General features: G+C 37.0%; 7 protein-coding genes across 7 annotated transcripts; 4 read left to right on the forward strand and 3 right to left on the reverse strand.

Annotated features, from left to right (window-relative positions):
* Positions 1–16: 16 nt before the first annotated feature.
* On the forward strand, positions 17–1,891 carry FDP41_013184 (uncharacterized protein; the record flags this gene model as incomplete). The annotated part of the gene is made up of 1 exon (XM_044703786.1): positions 17–1,891. One exon carries the CDS (start codon positions 17–19, stop codon positions 1,889–1,891), a length of 1,875 nt encoding a protein of 624 aa, XP_044565414.1.
* Positions 1,892–2,086: 195 nt separating this feature from the next.
* On the forward strand, positions 2,087–4,140 carry FDP41_013185 (uncharacterized protein; the record flags this gene model as incomplete). The annotated part of the gene is made up of 2 exons (XM_044703787.1): positions 2,087–2,400; positions 2,457–4,140. 2 exons carry the CDS (start codon positions 2,087–2,089, stop codon positions 4,138–4,140), a joined length of 1,998 nt encoding a protein of 665 aa, XP_044565415.1.
* A 141-nt stretch (positions 4,141–4,281) lies between these two features.
* On the forward strand, positions 4,282–6,577 carry FDP41_013186 (uncharacterized protein; the record flags this gene model as incomplete). Its single annotated transcript, XM_044703788.1, has 6 exons — positions 4,282–5,221; positions 5,467–5,528; positions 5,571–5,589; positions 5,664–5,898; positions 5,952–6,143; positions 6,190–6,577. 6 exons carry the CDS (start codon positions 4,282–4,284, stop codon positions 6,575–6,577), a joined length of 1,836 nt encoding a protein of 611 aa, XP_044565416.1.
* A 22-nt stretch (positions 6,578–6,599) lies between these two features.
* On the reverse strand, positions 6,600–8,586 carry FDP41_013187 (uncharacterized protein; the record flags this gene model as incomplete). The annotated part of the gene is made up of 2 exons (XM_044703789.1): positions 6,600–7,910; positions 8,026–8,586. The coding sequence occupies 2 exons, from the start codon at positions 8,584–8,586 to the stop codon at positions 6,600–6,602; spliced, it is 1,872 nt and encodes a 623-aa protein (XP_044565417.1).
* Positions 8,587–8,954: 368 nt separating this feature from the next.
* FDP41_013188 (uncharacterized protein) lies at positions 8,955–12,246 on the reverse strand (the record flags this gene model as incomplete). The annotated part of the gene is made up of 4 exons (XM_044703790.1): positions 8,955–9,464; positions 9,532–11,373; positions 11,433–11,702; positions 11,755–12,246. The coding sequence occupies 4 exons, from the start codon at positions 12,244–12,246 to the stop codon at positions 8,955–8,957; spliced, it is 3,114 nt and encodes a 1,037-aa protein (XP_044565418.1).
* A 128-nt stretch (positions 12,247–12,374) lies between these two features.
* On the reverse strand, positions 12,375–12,950 carry FDP41_013189 (uncharacterized protein; the record flags this gene model as incomplete). Its single annotated transcript, XM_044703791.1, has 1 exon — positions 12,375–12,950. One exon carries the CDS (start codon positions 12,948–12,950, stop codon positions 12,375–12,377), a length of 576 nt encoding a protein of 191 aa, XP_044565419.1.
* A 676-nt stretch (positions 12,951–13,626) lies between these two features.
* Positions 13,627–14,967, forward strand: FDP41_013190 (uncharacterized protein; the record flags this gene model as incomplete). The annotated part of the gene is made up of 2 exons (XM_044703793.1): positions 13,627–13,722; positions 14,185–14,967. The coding sequence occupies 2 exons, from the start codon at positions 13,627–13,629 to the stop codon at positions 14,965–14,967; spliced, it is 879 nt and encodes a 292-aa protein (XP_044565420.1).
* Between the last annotated feature and the right edge of the window lie 46 nt (positions 14,968–15,013).

Genomic DNA, 15,013 nt, shown 5'->3' on the forward strand with positions numbered 1-15,013 from the left:
CAAAACCACACAAAAAATGTCTTCAAATTCCGTCCAACAACTCGCCGAGCAATGGTTGCAATTGGATCCCTTTGATAGAACCCGAGCAGAGATTCAATCTCTTCTTCAACAAGGAAACATGACTGAATTGGACAAGCGTTTAACCAAACGTATTGAATTTGGTACAGCTGGTTTGCGTTCCGTGATGGCAGCAGGATTTTCTTGCATGAATGAATTGATCATCTTGCAAACTTCTCAAGGTGTTTGTAAATACGTTGAGAAGGAAACATCAAGCACATCGGATCGTAGTAAGATTTCTATTGTCATTGGATACGATGGTAGACATCATTCCAGACAATATGCCCATTTGGCTGCTGGTGTGTTCTTGTCGAGAGGTTTCACTGTGTATTTGTTCAGAACGATGGTGTGCACTCCTTTTGTTCCTTTTGCTGTCAGTAATCTCAACAGAAAGAAGAAGGATGGAGAACGATGTATTGCTGGTATCATGGTTACCGCATCCCATAATCCAAAGCAAGACAATGGATACAAATTGTATTGGGAAAATGGTTGTCAAATCATTCCTCCACAAGATGAGTACATCTCCGAGCAAATTATGCAAAACTTGAATGTTTGGGAGGAAGTTAGAAAGCAATTAAAAACTCACGGAACTGGAGCTGATGAAGAAGAGGTCATTGATTTGTCTCCATGGAGCCAATTGTTACAAGATCCATCTAGTCAAGCTGATGATTATTTCGAAGCCATCCGTTCCTATAATTATGGCTCAGGAAAGCCTGTCATCTCCGATGAAAAGATTGTTTATACTGCCATGCACGGAGTAGGTACTCCATTCACCAATAGAGCCATTGAAGTTTATGGATTGCCAAAATGCGTTCCAGTAGAAGAACAAATTGATGCTGATCCAGAGTTTACAACTGTTAAATATCCAAATCCAGAAGAAGGAAAGGGAGCTCTAAAGCTTGCAATGGAAAAGTGTGAAAATGTTGGAGCTATTTTGATTTTAGCCAATGACCCAGACGCAGACAGATTGGCTGTTGCTGAAAAACAACTGGATGGAACATGGAGAATTTTCAATGGTAATGAAATTGCCATGTTATTGGCTGACTGGGTTTGGACACATTACAAACTTTCTCATCCAAATGGTGATTATTCAAAATGTGTCATGATTGCAAGTACTGTCAGCTCAAAATTATTGAAAGCTATGGCTGCACATGAAGGTTTCAAATTCGATGAAACTCTCACTGGATTTAAGTGGATTGGAAATCGAGCTGATCAATACATTAAGGATGGATTTACATTTTTGTTTGGTTACGAAGTTGAAATTGGCTTCTTGGTTGGAGATTGTAGTTTAGATAAGGATGGTGTAAGAGCAGCCTCTGTCTTTGCTGAAATGGCACACCATCACTACAAGACTGGAAAGGTTAAGCGTCTCAGTGAACAAATTGACAACATTTATTCCAAGTATGGATACTTTGCTATGAAAACTCGTTACTTCTTTACTCCAACAACTGAGCTATTGCACAGAGTCATGGAAGATCTCAGAAAAATTGAAAATGGTGGCTATCCAACATACATTCCTAGTATTAAGGACAGTTCTAGACACTTCAAGATTAAGTCCATTAGAGATTTAACAAAGAATTTTGATTCTGCACAAAAGGATAACAAACCAGTACTTCCTGCAACTCCAACCTCTCAAATGATTACCTTTACTTTTGAGAATGGTGCCACTGCAACCATTAGAAACTCTGGAACTGAACCAAAACTCAAATGGTATGTTGAAACCAATGATAGGAACAAGGAGAAGGCATTTGAGCTCTTGGATGAAATGACTCCATCCATTCTCGAGTATCTTCTTAAACCAAAGGAAAATGGTCTAGTTGCTCCTCAAGATTAAAGATCATACCCCCAACCACTTCAATTGTGGCCCTTTGTTGCTTATTCTTCTAAACGTCTGTTAGGGTTCGCAGGCATATTTACGCTGAGAAAACCCACATTCGAATTCAGATTAGTACCTCTTCGCTGGCGAATGAGAGAAAGTCGATGTACAATTTGCGCGCCACTTTCTGAGGTGCCAAAAAATTATTAAAAAATGAATGGTCTGGATGGAGTGTCTTCTCTTGTGGTTGATATCAAAAAATTTCAAAAATTGAATAAGGAAGCGGAAGATCTGAAAGCAAAACAATTACTAGAATGCGAAGAAAGTATTCGGAATTTGGAGGGAATAATCAAAACCAAAGATGCAGAAAACCAAAAACTTCTTCGAGAATATCAAGCACTCACCAAAGCTTATAGTGCGTTACAGGCAGACTTTACGTACAACTATCAATTATTCCAGGAACGGGATGCCGAAATCTCTTCTTTTGAAAAGCTGAATAACGAGCTCCGAGAACAACTGGCGAAAAGGTATGTTCAATCAAAATGAAATGCATTCCTCAGATGACGAAGAAGAGGCTCTCTAGTAAGAACGAAAAAGAGATTTTATTAAAAGAAAAAGCACGACTTGAAGGCGAGATCAAGAAAGAAGTAAATAGAAATAACGAAATCGAATTGTATTATCAGGAACAGCTTCAAGAAAAATCAAGAGAGCAAGAGCAACTCAAACAGGCCATGGAAGCTGAGAAAATGTCAACTATCAATGAGTTCGAAGCGACTATTCGTGATCTAAGTCGAGAACACAGTGAAAGAATTAAACTCTTGGACCAGCAAAGAGGAGCTTTGGAAGGAGATTTGAAAGATATGCTTGCAGAGAAAGATGAAACGATAAAAAAACTGTTGCAACAAATTAGGGAAAAGGAGCTCATGTCCAACAAGTATCTCGCAGAAAATGAGTCTATTAAGAGGACATTTGCAGCAAAGATCAAAGTGCTGGAAGATGAAAAACAAGCACTTGACAACTCGATCACGGAAATGATGATTCAACATCGAACAGAAATGGAAGAACTGCAAAAACAACACACAAAACAACATCAACAACTGATTGCTTCATACGAGCCAACTCTTGCTAGACTGAAGTCAGATATTGACGAATGCCAGACTGTTATTAAAAACCAGAAGGAAAGCTTGAAGATATGCCAAAGACAAATTGAAGATCACGAAAAGCAACGACTCTTCGACATTAATTCTTTACGAAATGAATACGAAGAGAAGCTTCGAAAGAAAGATAAAGACATTGAGGTTATGAAAGATAAAGAGTGGGAGTACACAAAAAAACTCGAAAGTAAGGAAGACATGATTAATAGCTTAAAGAAAATGCTTGACGAGAGAAAGCAAGAAGCGGAGAGCCTGAAGGATGAAGTTAAATCTCTTACAGAACGAGAAAACAATACGAAGCGAGAGATGCTGCGCATGAGTCTTCAACTCGAACATGAAAAAGAGCAAAAAGATAAAGAAATCAACGAGAAACATGACCAAATGCTTAAAATGCTCAAAAAAGAACGAGACGACGCAACAGCAATTCTCGAAGACAAAGATCGACAAATTGATGAGCTAAGGAGAGAGATAATGGTTCTTAACACTGAGTTGTCTCTTGCAGCATCGATGAAAAAGGCCCCTTATGATAAGTTGAAACCACAAAATAAGTCCAGCTCAAAATATCAACAGCTTATTAATGAAATCGACGATGAGTTAAGCCTTGGATCAATAGATATGGTTTCTTCTCCCTCTTCATTTTCATCAAAAATGGAAAACAAAGAAGCTCCAGTGGATGTACCAAAGGTTAATGCTTCAGTAGATCTGTTAACAGTGAGCAACATGCATATGGAGCAAATCACCACTCTGAACTCACTTGTGACAGAACTAAGGTTAGATTTGGAATCTCAAAAAGAAAAACTGTACAGATCTGAAGAAAAGTTAATCAGCATGTCCTTGGAAAACAAACAACTACGAGCAAAACTGAAAGAAGCAGTACATGATTTAAAAACTTTATGTAAAGAAAAAGAAAAGCTGACAGACATGAGCAATGCCCTCAAAAAGGAAGTCATTAGCTTGAAGGAACGAAATTTTATGATTGAAAATACATTAACGCCCTTAAATGTAGCCCTCACTACTGAAGTCAACAATAATAGCAACAACACGAATGGTACACGTGACATTGGAGTCAACGGAAAGTCAAAACCTCTTTCATCTCGAAAGAAAAAACACTAGGATACCTAGTTGTACAATAAAGAAAATATTTATTTCATAATCTTATCCAAAACTTTTCAGATAATTAAACTTTGTAGTCGAGAGTTTGTTTGAATCGCGCTACTAAACTGCCAGTTCAAAGAGATAAAGTTCCATCAAAAAATGTCTCTACCTTCAACACCCACAAAAACATCATCTCCAAGTAAGAAACATCATAAAAGGCCGAACGTGTTTGAACGACTCTCAAATCCAATGAATTTCACTGGTGTTTACTTGGAGAGATTTAGATCGGGAGGAAGTCTCAATGCAGAGGCTCCATCAGGAAATATCAACAGTTTGGCTGAGATTCTGAGGCCATCGGTCAAGAGCTCAACATGCGTCCACATCTCATTCGGGTGGGATCCAGGACAACACAAAAACAGTGGACTTGTTCACGATACACCAGCTACCAGGAATAATCCCTATCATACATCCACCGGAAATTCAGCCTTGGCAGTTCCCTTTAAGGCTAAATCGATGGAAGAAAGCTCCATGAAGAAAAGACGAAAATCTTTGAGTGCTTTGTCCTCTCCTCATCCTCTTCAATCTCCTATTTTCAATTCAGAATTGCCAATGGCAACATCATCATCCTTGAGAACTCCTTCAGTCAGCAGCATCCAAAGACCGAGTAGTGCTCTACCTTCTGTTAGAAACGATTCCGAGGATCTAATATTAAGCAAATTACGATTAACAACAAACTTATTTGACGAAAGCCAAGCTCCAAATGAAAAACCAGAACACCAAGAGAATCTGTCAGAACCAGTCAGCCCAACCCTTCATCAACATTGCTCTGAGAAACAACAAGAACGGCCTGCATCAGCAAATGCTCTTTTGAACCATCCAACTGAAGAAAACATCTCTCAACACGCCAAACGATCACCAATTACCATTTACGACCGATTATACGATTCAAGTACTTACACTGGAGTGTACAAGGAACGATTTGAATCAGGAAATGGTTGCATCAATGGCTCTTCGGAGTACTACCCTGAGAATGCAATGCAGTCAGCATGTCCAGAAAAACGAGTCCAAAGAACCCCTACTAGTAAGAATTCATCTCTCAGTAACTCTCTCAAACGTAACAACAACAATGCATCATCATCAGAACATGCAAAAATGTCGCCATGCAAAACAACATCTGGATGGAATTCTCCTGAGTGCCAGCATTATTTCCGAGGCTCTTATTCGGAAACTTTCGCCAAGAAATCAAAACAAAAAAATACAATATGATCAAACAGCTACTGCTATTGCTGGTCGTGCTAGGATTATCTTACTTTTATCTTTATCCTTTCCAATTTGATAATTTAGAAAATAATGTTGCAAAACTGCATTACGAGAGATTTGGATCTCCGATGGCCAAAGACAAACTCGTAAGTGATGTGCGATGTTGATAGTTGGTAATGGTTTTGTAGATTTTCGTTGTGGGTTTAGGTGTGTAGTTTGATTCGTTATTAACGGTTGAAGCATTGATTAATTGCATTTTTCTTTAATTCTCATGAAAAAAGGAACTTCGTGGCATTGGTGGGACAAGCAAGTACACTATTTCAGTAGCCGACATCACGGCGAATTTGAAATTCTCGTAATTGACAATCGAGGAATTGGTAAATCTCCAGATATTCCGTTTACATTTCGCTATTCTATGAAAGATATGGCCAATGACATCATGCACATATTGATGGACTTGCAATGGATTGGCAACAAGGGAAATATAAATCTGCATTTAGTTGCACAATCCATGGGGTAAGTATAAGTTAGATTTTGTGGCGACAACTCTTACATTCTCACAAATACAGAGGCCTTATTGCTACAGAGATACTAAGATGGGAGAATGCTTACTTTCCGCACTTGAATATTAGCCATTTCAAGACTGTCACACTTCAAAATTCGTTTCGAACAATTTATTCAAGAGAAGCAACACCAATGCTTGACACTGTTCTCTTCTTGGTCAAATCCGGTACCATTGGCGTGCTCTCGTTGGAAATCAGGTAGGTCTTTAAATTTTGCTTAACAAGCGTTTGTTCTACGTTTTAGAATGAAATATGTGCTCGAACAAATGTTTTCGAGTGATTATGTCGGAAAACATTACGAGGATTTGTACAAACGATACTCGCCCATGTTTAGTGATTTAAGAACGATTGGACAGATGAAACAAATATTTGGAATTTTAACTCATTATGTGTCTGAAAAAGAATTTATTGAAGCCTATGAAAAGGTGCCCAAAGTTCTGCTCGTGTCCAGCAAGTTTGATCGCATGGTGCACTCAGATAACACGCCCCACATGCTAAGACTGTTGCAAAATAGTACCAATGTTCAAAGAGTGTTAGTTACTAGATTGTATGAGAAAGAATCAAACGGCCATATCATTAATTCAGAGCAACATGAAGATTATAATGACTTTTTGTACAAAAATTTGAAGTAAAAATAATTTAAGAGACGCCTTATTACTCAAAATTATCGTCATTTTCTAAAGAAAAATCATCCTCATCCTTGTGAGATTCTGTTGAAGCAGTTTGCTCAGTTTCTTCCAAGTCAATATGTTCAGCAGTCGTACTGGTATTTTCATGTTCTTCTTCTTGTGAGGACGGAACATCTTCAATCTTTTTGATATATTCATCTCTAAATGTCATGTATCTTTCAATATATGATTGAGGTACCTCTGTGAAAGGATCATCATCTAGTCGCGGTTTGGTTTTAAATGACTTGGTTCTTTCCTTTCTTTGCTCTGGTGTGACTTGTTTATCGGTTGCCTCATAGTAGAGAGGTAATTTTTCAGCACCACCTGTATTCTCTAATCGCATGGGTCTCATTGGAATAGAAATTGGTACACTTGATCCATATAGATTCACTTGTGGTTTTGGAAGTTGTGAAGGTTGCCTAAACTCGAGTCGTCTTCGTGTACGAGGTTGTTGAGCTGTCGTTGTTGACAGTACTTGTGGTTCCGTGTTTGCGACATTATTTGACAATAATTCTTCTGTTTCTGTTGTCGAATCCAATTCTTCTTCTTCCTCTTCATTTTGAGTTTCATTATCTTCAGTTGTCTCGGGTTCTTCTTCGTCAAAATTAAAGAACGCTCCAGGTGTGTATGTTCTACTAAGATTTTTTGAAACCATTTTTCTATAGTGGAAACTCTTCTGAGTTAAGTCATCATCTTCTGTGGATGGCAATGTCACTTCTGATGATTTTTTAAAACTTAATTTTGGTTGTTCAGGTTGTTTGGAAAGCGTAATTTTAGATTCCTTTTTAGATTGAAAACTTGGTGTGCTCATTGCTTGCTTGATTTTTTCATCAAGTGTGAAACTAGTGGTGTTTGGGCTTGCCTCAAAAGACGTATCGCTAAGGCCAGATTCATCTTGAGAAATTGTGCTAAATCTGGGTTGTGACATGTTGGTCTCTGATAAACGCTCAGAGCGATCTATTCCATTTTCTAAAACAAGTGTTGGTACAAATTGTTGTTGTGACAAGATGCCCTTGGCTTTTCTAAATATAATGTCTTTTTCTGCTTGAGTTTTTAACAATAATTTTTGATATTGAAGTTTTTCATTCTTCATAAAATCTTTGATTCTTTGCTCCATATTCAACTTTTCATCATTTAGCTTTTTTTGCATATCCTTTTGATACTGAACTAGAATTTGATGTTTCTGTAATTCATTATCAAGTTCTTGACATGGATTGGTTGTACTTGCTTTCGGAACAATATGAAATATTTTGGAGTAATCCTCTTGTTGTTTGATCTTTTCTTGAAGAGATTCATCCTTTTTAGAGTAATAGGTTTAAGATAATAATCAAGTAAGATTCATTTCAACAATTATTTTAATGACGATGGATCATTGATGATCATCATGTTATAATAAGATTTAAATAACTTACAATCAATTCAGTAGAGTTCAACAAAAACACTTGCTCGTTCATCATGTAAATCCCGAAAAACGTTTCACAATTCAAACATCTGTACACTTTAAAATTTGCATCACCATCCTCTGCTCCTACGATATGAGTTTCCATGAAAATATCAAGTGATGATTGAACACCAGCAATAGAAGAGCCTTTCAAGAATTGCACCTTTTTGCTCTCAACACTCGGAAATCTGGTACAAATTTCATGAACAACGGATTTTGAAAAAAGCTTTGTTGTACTGTTATTGTTGTTGGGAGAATTTGATGTAAAATTGTTGTTTAAATTCTCATCATTGTTGGTGGTTACCCCCTTCAAGGACCATTCATCAAAAGGAATAGTGGTTGATGGAACCACATTGATTTGTAAATTCAGGCATGGACATGCCAGTCGTTTGCTACTCGAATTGAAAATACCAAAAGTGCTGCTGCTTGAGGGAGCTAATGTTGCATGCCGAAAGACAACAGGAGATCGTCGTGCGAAATGAGTGGTTGATGATGGGGGAGAAGCCTGAGAGGAAGAATGGTCGGAGAGCATTTTTTGATGTTGAGCAAATCAATATCTCTTCATCGATCGAAAACCTTTGTCATGCGTATTCGAAATATATAAACACTTTCAACATCCGCACTACAAACCGGAGTATGAAAGTAAATAGCCAAAAGCGAAGCATCAACAAGTAATATTTGAATAAGTCTTTTCCTAGTTGCCAATTAGGGGTTATAGCTCAGTTGGTAGAGCGTGTGCTTTGCATGCACAAGGTCCAGGGTTCGATTCCCTGTGACTCCAAATTTTTTGTTTTAAAGATATGTTTTTTATAATCGACTGTAGCCGCAAAAAAAATCAAGTGAATCGAATTAGTTAAAAATTTTACAACTAGCCAGTATGGGATTAAGTACATATCCCTTTTATTTAAGTTTGGGATGAATGAGTATTTGAACGCTCTTACTCAATGGTACCAAGCAAGAGGATGTGACTTGAGAAACTGAAGTGCTGTTCATGGAATCATTCGAAGAGGAGGACTCTATCAGTGAAAATTCGTTTGGAATTTGTGTGGCAAAGGAGGATGCAATGGATATCTCAATAGGGCAAGCTTCGCTCCACCATTCTGTTCTCAGTTGTATCTCTTTTGAAAGCACTACTTTGTGAATATCATCACCATTGCTGCTTGTGGAAATATCTTTGAGATTGTCGATGGGAAATATTGAATGAGTGCCATCGGGGAAAGAGACATTAATGAATAATTGATCATTTTGTAAAGAAACATCTCTCATCGTGCATTGAATTGGTATCGAAAGAGAAATGAAAGGTTGATACTCAATTGGTTTTTCAACATTGGGTACAGGAGAAATGATGGTGCATTGCTTGAGTTGCATCCGTCCAACATCGTGAAGCGTCAGTTCGGCTGGATAAAATTGCTAAACGAGTTTTGAATGAATTCAAACATTGTCCACACGAAACTAATAAGGTAACAAAATTACTTACAATTTTTGATAAATGAGCGAGCGAAACCTCATGACTCTCAATGAGATGGTTCATAATTTCCGCCACACGAGGATCTAGAGGTAAATTATGGTCGTTGGAAAATTGTTGAATTGCACGCGCTAATTGTCTCATCTTTTGAATGCTTGAATGGTCATTGATGGAAAATATGTTTGTTGTCTTTTCGGCGCTGTTGACAAGATACTTCACATAGACAACAAGTCTCAAACACATTAACTGCTGTAGAATATTAACATTGAGATTTCCAAAAAGTTTTTCAATCTTGTATGTCATCTGAATAATATTCTTGAAAATACTAGGTCCAATCATCTTGAATTGCAATGCCTGCAGTATAGATAAGTAGTTTTGGCAACATGCACAATAAATATTCAAGAAGTGTATAAATACATTCAAATTTCTGTCTTTGCTTTTTGGTGTTTTTTTTAACTCACTTCTCAATGTTTTCATAGCTGAGACTGGGTCTTCTCGTTCACTGTTGAGTGCTAAATGTCTAATCTGATTAAATGCATTCACAAATGGAAGAACTAGAGAGTTCGAGTCCATCATAAAATCAAAAACTGGTTTTTGTTTCTTAGATGGTTTTTCTAAAGATAAATCATTCTCGGAAAAAGTATATGTCATCGAGTTTGAATTCATGTTGAGCGTTTTGATGGTCAAGGTTGGGAATAAATTAGGGTATTTGGAGCGAAGGTAAGCATAGTGTTTGTACATGTACTTGGGAAGATGATTTGGAATCCGAGAATTTTCCTCACTAGCGCTGAAAATGGCAACACATAGTCCAGTATAATATTCATCATCCACCTTATATTCTGTTGGCATAATATAACGTTCTAACCTCAAAAGCTCTTCGATCAAAAACTCTGTCAGTTTTGAATGATTCTTGGCCAAATCTCTTAGACATGTGTAAATTTGGTCGATATCAGATCTATACTTTCTGAGGTTATTAATCAAAAGTGCTCGAATGGCAGCTTGCAAACATCTCGCATTAGATAAAACGATGACTCTTAATAAATTTCTTACAGAAGTTCTAATTTCCGAATTAGAGTCCTCAAGAATAGCCAAAACAATTTGAAGTTGTTCCTCATCAAATCTAAGCGAAGAAGCACTGATTTTGCTCACTGAATCTATGGCATGAATTCGAACTGAATCAATTTCGTCATTAAACATTTCTATCAAATAATCAACAGATTTTCTACTAAAAAGCTCAGATTCCTTATTGAGTTCACAAATAGACTCAATTATCGCCATTCTCACACTTCTATATTGGTCTTCAAGGGCTAGTACGAATGTTCCAACAGCTCCACTATATAAAAGAGCATCCTTTTCAGTTCCCTTAATGGAGATCTCTCCGTCAACATCCTGTTCTGCAAATTCATAATTACTCAAGTCCTGTTCCATAATCATTTGTTTTTGTTGAATTGTCTTCTTCTTAGTGTTGGCATCCTCCTCATCCCTCTGTTGTTTCTTCCTGTGATATTTTGGGGTATATTCAAGCTCGATTTTTCCAAATCCTTCAAGGAGAAGGCTCTCTTTTACTCCTTTCAGTTTTCCAAGCATTCTGCAAGCTTTTGTCCTAACAGAAACTACGTGATCTCTAACAGCATTACATATTTTTCCAAAGGCATCTTCCACTAGAGTAAGTTGAGATCCTGAATGAGTGACAGTTCGGTTTGGATAAATTTGAGCCAATAACGTGATCAATTCTAAACCTTTCTCTCTCACCTCTTCGGTGTCGTCATGGAGTGAATTGACTGCTTCAGGGTATAAATCAAAAGATAATTGCATACCACGCCTGTACAAGGTAATGAAAGAGTCGATAGCTTGCTAAAATACGTAAAAAAGATAACGATTAGTTTTAAATTACATGAATTAAAAAAACATACAGCTCTTACTCTAGTGTCTCTATCATAAAGACATGATCTCAAAATTTCCATAATGGAAATTGTTTTGTTATTTTCCCCACCATTTAATGGATAAGTGATGGACAATAGTTCAACATAAGTTTTTCTTATTCCTTGATCCCAATCACATAAAACTTTTTCATGAGGTGGAAGAACCTGAAATATTGATTGAGCAAACTTGGAACTCTTTGTAGCAATTTCAATCAGCCCATTATAGGCTTGTCGCTTAATTTTGTGTGATTCATGAGATAACTGTGAAAATCAATTTTAATACTAAATCTTTTCATGCAATATGAACACTTACTAAATACGAAAGCCAATCAATGTCTTCCATTAAGTTTGCAATATCCTGTCGTTCTACATTTGAAGAAACAATGCTTGCAACAAATCTAATAAATAAAACAATTAAATCACGATCATAAAGTGGATCTACACCACCGACATCTGTTGATAAATACTGAAAAACGTTCTTCAAATATGACAATAATGATGACGAATGTTGTAAAAAAGAAAGCCCATTCAATATAAAATTATCGGAAGATGGGCTGAAATATGTGATCAACAATGTGAGAAGCGCTTTTCGTTCGAGCAAAGTTTTGGAATCTAATAGTTGTTTTATGAATAACTCCATTTCTCTGATTTCCTTTGTTTTTATATTTGCTGATGATTCTGTGATGAAACTCTCTTTTCCGACCTCTGTTGATGGAGTATTTACACTCTCTGCTTGTGTATCACCATCATCCTCATCACTCCCGAACGTGTTGGAAGAGTACAACTCTTGGAAGCTTCTTTTCATTTTTTTGTAATAATTAATCGATAAGAAAAACGTCCTGTAATGGGATGAAAGTTTTTCTATCACACTGTTTAAGGTACATCAAGAAATGTGTAACTATATTTACAATAAAGTGTTATGAACCAACTATACTATTTGCATTCAACCAGATCTGAATCGTCCGAATTATTTCTACCTCTTGTTGAGATGGTTCGTTTAGTGATCAAATGAGCAAAGGAGGTTCGTCCTTTTTGTTTCCTCTTTTTCATTTGGAGTTTAAAGTTGGTCACTCGTTCCGATTCCAAGATGGCTTGGCGACTAATTCCTTGTTTTTCAGCAAGGTCATAATTAGGAACCATGATGGACACACTACGAGTCTTTTGTGCCCTTGATGATTCAAACTCCACTAGTGGTTGATCAACTTTGGATAGGCTCGAAAAATCTGAATCATTGGGCCGGAATAATACCTTTGAGCCGATGGCTTTTGAAAATCTCATGGAAAGGCCACGTTTAATACTATTATTGCCATCCTGCGAGCTGTTTGAATGTTGATTATTATTACCGCTGGTCGATATTCTTGATGAGATTTTGTCAAATATGGATTTACTTGGCTGGTTTGATGTGGATGACGGAGCGAAAGTTGGAGATGACACCGAGACGCTGCTAGTAGTGTCTGTATTTGAATTCATTTGTGTTCGAGTGTTTGTCTTGAGAGTTGGACTTGGCATACGTTTTTAAAAAGGAGTATTATCACGTGAATGGGGTTGTTGTTGTGTTGACTTGCGAAAAAACTGAAAACAGAGAGTTGTTCGATTTTTGTTCGCTTTCTGGTAACAACGATTGACGCTTGACGCAAAGGTCTCAACTTTCCTTTTTGTCAGGTCAAAAGACTCCTGTGGCTTCCTCCTCGATCGCTTTCACCTCCTGTATGAATGACTTTCCACTTAATTCCACGCAAAGCAGAATGAGATTGTTGCCACACGCACACGACTGAACCACAGGCATGTCCTTCATCACAATGAATGGATCAGTGAGTGTTGGTAGTAGTGAGAGCACAATCCCCCAACCCATTGACTTTCACTAGTTCAAAGTTACACCACCTTCTTGGTTCTTCTTCATGATGTAATCAATGACAGGTCATCGGTTGTTTGAATGCATTTGCTCTGCTCCTCCACATAAAAACTGCACCCATCAACCATCACTGTAAAAAATACACGAAAGGCTGAAAGGTTGTGTCTGCTGCGTGCGAGAGAAAGGTATGATATTGTGATGATGATGAATTTGTTATCATTAATTGTTTTTCATGGTCAATTTAAACTTTCAATGAATGAATATTTTCTCTCTATACTATACGTTTGAAACGGAAAAAAAGAACAATAGAGAACAACAACAATCAACAACAAAATGACAGACCAAATTGAAATTGATGCTGAAGAAACAAGTCAATTGGGAAAAGCTTTCAAGAATGATATGAATGAATTGAGTGGAGTCAAAGCTATTGTAAGTGGCTGTGGTGATGTATGACTCATTGAAATGATAACATTCTTTGATCAATTTTCTTGGAAACAATACCGGTTCTCTCATGATGATGAATGCCATGTTGTATGGTTCATCATTACCTGCCAAATGTCAAAACGACGTTCTTCACCAATATATTTGATTTTGTTGGCCTATGTTTTGCGTGCCGTTTCAACCCTAAAATTGGTTTCTACAATCGATTCACCAACAACAATCAAAACGACACACATCAACACTTTACACATCAAATTCCCATTCACACTATTTCTTCATGTACTCTTCCTCGAATACTCGATGTCATCATCGAACTAACCAATGCTTGTTATGTTCTTTCACATTCGTTCTGAATCATTACCATGATTCTGTGGTACTCTCTGACATTAACGACAACTTGACATTCTTTCTCATTCAACAACAACAATAACCCAAAACAACTTTCTATAGGAAAGGATCATTACCGAGGGTAAAAGACAAATTGAGACAATATTCGGCTACAAGACAGCCATCGGTAAACTCATCCAAGTGAGAGGTGATGCTGATAACAAGAAGGAATTATACAAACAAAATCTCGCTATTTTAGGTCCAAACATTCAAATCATGAGAGATTTGTTCCAATTCAACGATGTCATGAGACAACATGTCGTCAGTTTTGTGAACGGTTTTTGCAAGAATAATACTACACCCAACGCAGAAGAATCAAAAGCATTGATTGATGTTCTTGATGTTGTCATCATTTTGGATTATTTGAAAACATGGCAAGCAGGTTTAAATAACGATTTTGCCATGTATCGTAGAGCCATTCAACACGTTAAAAAAGATTACAACATGAGCGAAGATGAAACTTTGCGTCACTTTCTCGTTAACCCTCACAACATCAATAAGGCTTTAAAAACAGCTTTTACTGAAGACGCTGATGGTTTCGAAAAAGTACTCAGTTATTTGGCCTCTGAGTGCAATAATAGACATGAAAAGGAAGAAAAGAACGAAAAGTATGTGAGAGTGGCTGTCTGTTGCATCTTTTTGATTGATCAACTCATTTCAGATGCCAACAAGTTTAACAACATGAAGAAGAACATGAAATTCCACAAGATTAACAAATTATTCGAAACAAATCCAAAGGTGTCACTTCATCATGAACTGCCTCTCAATGTTCCAAACTATTTGAAGAGTTGTCCAAACTTTACGAAGAACGCAGATTGCGACAAAGGTGTGTGTACAATTTTGTAAAAAGTGTACAATAAATTTATGAAAATATATAGACCTACTAAGATGA

This window comes from Naegleria fowleri (genome assembly GCF_008403515.1).
Source record: "Naegleria fowleri strain ATCC 30894 chromosome Unknown tig17, whole genome shotgun sequence".
Taxonomy (NCBI): domain Eukaryota; phylum Heterolobosea; class Eutetramitea; order Acrasida; family Naegleriidae; genus Naegleria; species Naegleria fowleri.